The following is a 3,120-nucleotide window of genomic DNA, read 5'->3' on the forward strand; positions in this document are numbered from 1 at the left end:
ATATTCCATACGTGAACAATAGCCCTATTGAGATCCTCGGTCGACTGCCCGCGTATTCATTGTTCAAAAGCCGAATCGATCGGCCTTGGTTCGGTCACGACAGGTGAGTCTAGTCAAGTCGATCGGAGGTCCGGCACGATCTTCCTTAGTCACTTGACTTAAGTCTTAAGTAGGCAAGTATTGACTTTTCCTAAACAGGAAGATTCGTGCCGTTAGTCACGTGTCGGCGCTAGCCACTTGACAGACTTCGTGACTTAGACACTTCGATTAGATATTCCTAACATACCTCCCCTTGTCTACGATCACGAAGCTTGTCTTGGTTTGAACAATGGTCGGTCCCTTGGATTACGATCGATTCGTCGACTATATGCGCTCGGTCGGCAAGAGACACAACAAACGAGTTTCCAGAGTCTTATTCAATGATCCTCCACCCGATTATTGGACCGGTGCTCGACTCTATCGCCTTCAAGAAACGGTTCGATATGTCATCTTCGGCCCATGGAACTGGCGAGCCATTGAACGGATCTTAATTATCCACATCTTCGTAAGTGATCGGTCGATTGAGTCGATCAAGCTACTAGATCTTCCCTTTCAGACGGACGATTGGTTGGAATCTCTTAACTGGGACTTGCACGATCCTCTTCCTCCGATTCTCCATGACGTCTGGGATTATCAGTGGCACGATCACCCCGATGATCAACTTGGATGGCCCGGATCTCTCAAGATCTACATGGCGCGGCATGGTCATCCCATTGACCAATGGGAGATACCGCTCCGCGACGAAGATCCGATCGCGATAGATGCCGCGGCGCGGTCCTTCGTGAACCAATGGCTTGGTAAGTCTTCATCCTCTTCTTGCTCTCCTGCCTTCATCGCTCAGTCTCTTCTTAGCCGACTCTCGCCTCTTCAGTAAGTCTTGTAACTGTACCGTTCTCGATCCCTGACCTCTTCTTCTTAGCCGAGGATCAAAACACTACCGGTTCACTTACTCCTAGTCGGTCCATGTCTCCTTCTCAGTCTAAGTCGACGGCTGCAAAACGATCGGAGACCGATGAGAAGAAACTGACGAAGCTGGGGATTGAAGAGGCCAAGGTTCTGCCTCGGAACGGAGTCGATCCCGAACTGAACCCAGAGTATCTTAGCGATGGGATACTAGTAAGTCGTCCCAAACTGACTTTAAGATTTACTGAATCGCGTTTGTAGTTCAAGGCCGAGCTTCGCTGTGCGAAGTGCCTTAAGAGCCGCGGGAAAACTACCATCGCGTGCTACGTCAAGGACGGCTTGACGGCTTGCGCTGAGTGCAATCGAAAGCGCGTTGGATGTAGCTTCGTCCAAGACAAGCCGGTGAGTACCGCTGATTCTATCCTTAAATCCAGATGATGATCTTCCTTTAGTCCAAGGCGAAGAGAATTCAGGCTAGATCGGCTTCTCCTGAAGTCGGGATGGCTGAAGATAACGACTTCGAGGAGTGGGACGGGATAGAAGATGAAGTCGATCCGGATGGTCGATCGTCTTTGGACGCGGACGTGGACATGAAGTCCGGCTCCGATGACTCGGAGTCGCCTGAAGTACTCGACTCTGATTCCGAGAGTGAGAAGGACGAGATCGACGACGAAGACCAGGGGTCCGAGGATGAAGATGACAACGAAGATGAAGAGGAAGAGGTCGAGGACGACGAGGTAAGTAAAATTTAGTCAACTTCTTTCTTATTTGACCTTTCTTTACTTTCTTAGCAGCCAAGTCGTAAGGGGCCTAGGTTCTCGCCAGAAATCGAGCTTCCTAGCGCCCTGGCCCATTCCTCTCCCCTGGTTGGGTTAACCGGCCTGTCTTCAAACCTCGGTCCTCCGTCGACAGAGGTTTCAAGCTTTCCGTCGCCTCTGTCCTCCGCTCCTCGGCCGATTGAGGCAGGACCAGGACCTTCCTCCGCGCTAGGCCACATGCAGCGTGTCATCGACTCTCAAGGTCGTACCTTGACCGATCAAGCCGGTCTGATCGCTGCTCTCCAACTTGAACTGGAGCAGCAGCGGTCTGCTTACGCGTCGCTTCAAGCTCACGCAACCTCATTGGAGTCCCAGAATCGATTGCTCCAAGGTCAACTCGGTGAGTTTGCTTGTACTTGACTTGTTCTGTGGCTTGACTGACTGAATGTACAGCTTCAGGTTCTTCAACGGGTAAGAAGGCTAGTGGAAAAGGAAAAGATCGCGCATTGTAGTCGGTCGAGAAGTCTTTGTTAGAGTAGATAGCTAGTCTTGATCCGCTTTGTAATTGCTGTCGGTAGTTTTCTTGATGCACCAAGTACTCGTCCGATCGTTTGCAATTTTTTAAGCGAAACTGTCATCAACTCCCTGAATATTCGTACATGGAGATCGAATCTTATCTCCGCAATACCCCCCTCAAGACTTCAAGACCGTCACAACCTACATCGCATCATCTTCGTCGGCCATTAATTCGTCGAAGTCTTCTTCTTCCGCGACCGGGTCGGTCATGACTCCAACCTCTGCAAACTCGACTTCCTCCTCGATCGTCTCGAGTCGATCGATCGGAGCAACCGAGCGTCCTAGCATGTCTCGCTTGAAGGTGCTGAGTTCGACCTCGGTCGGCTCCGTGATGCGTCTAGCCGGCTGGCAGGGATCGATCGTGCGCGCAGTCGAAGCTTGATCGCGCGGCGCGATTCCAAAGTACGGTGAGGTAGGACGGTACTGCGCCTCGTTACCTCTCGCCAGAGTGGGATGAAGGACGAGTGCGCGAACGGGGTTTCCTTCAGCGGCCCATTCCGGCCAACAAATCGATCGGTAGTACTCGATCAGGCCGCGTTCTCCATGTTGGATGCGCTGGAAGACGTGGGGATTGTTGCAGCTAACTCGGACGAAATTCGCGGTCCAAGTGATTGCGTCAAGCCCGCAACGTTGGGCCCGAGCGATCGTGTTGCAAGCGGCTTCGCGGCTAACAAAAGGGCTTTGGAGTAGGTTGAAATCGCGATAGAAGGGGTGTAGTAGCCAGGATGGAGGATCGGCTAGCCCTAACTCGCGGGCTACGTCGAGGACCGACTGGTTGATACGCATTTGCCCATGCGTGATTGCCAGAGCGATCCAGATCGCGTCGGCGTACCCGTTCTTAAGA

At 52.2% G+C, this 3,120-nt stretch overlaps 1 protein-coding gene across 1 annotated transcript; it reads left to right on the forward strand.

The window, feature by feature from the left end:
- Nucleotides 1–328: 328 nt before the first annotated feature.
- Nucleotides 329–2,212, forward strand: C8Q71DRAFT_863661 (uncharacterized protein; the record flags this gene model as incomplete). The annotated part of the gene is made up of 8 exons (XM_047928205.1): nt 329–544; nt 596–836; nt 892–909; nt 959–1,155; nt 1,204–1,344; nt 1,395–1,679; nt 1,734–2,100; nt 2,154–2,212. The coding sequence occupies 8 exons, from the start codon at nt 329–331 to the stop codon at nt 2,210–2,212; spliced, it is 1,524 nt and encodes a 507-aa protein (XP_047772536.1).
- Nucleotides 2,213–3,120: the final 908 nt, after the last annotated feature.

This window comes from Rhodofomes roseus (genome assembly GCF_022264815.1).
Source record: "Rhodofomes roseus strain CIRM-BRFM 1785 chromosome Unknown C8Q71scaffold_45, whole genome shotgun sequence".
Classification (NCBI taxonomy): Eukaryota; Fungi; Basidiomycota; class Agaricomycetes; order Polyporales; family Fomitopsidaceae; genus Rhodofomes; species Rhodofomes roseus.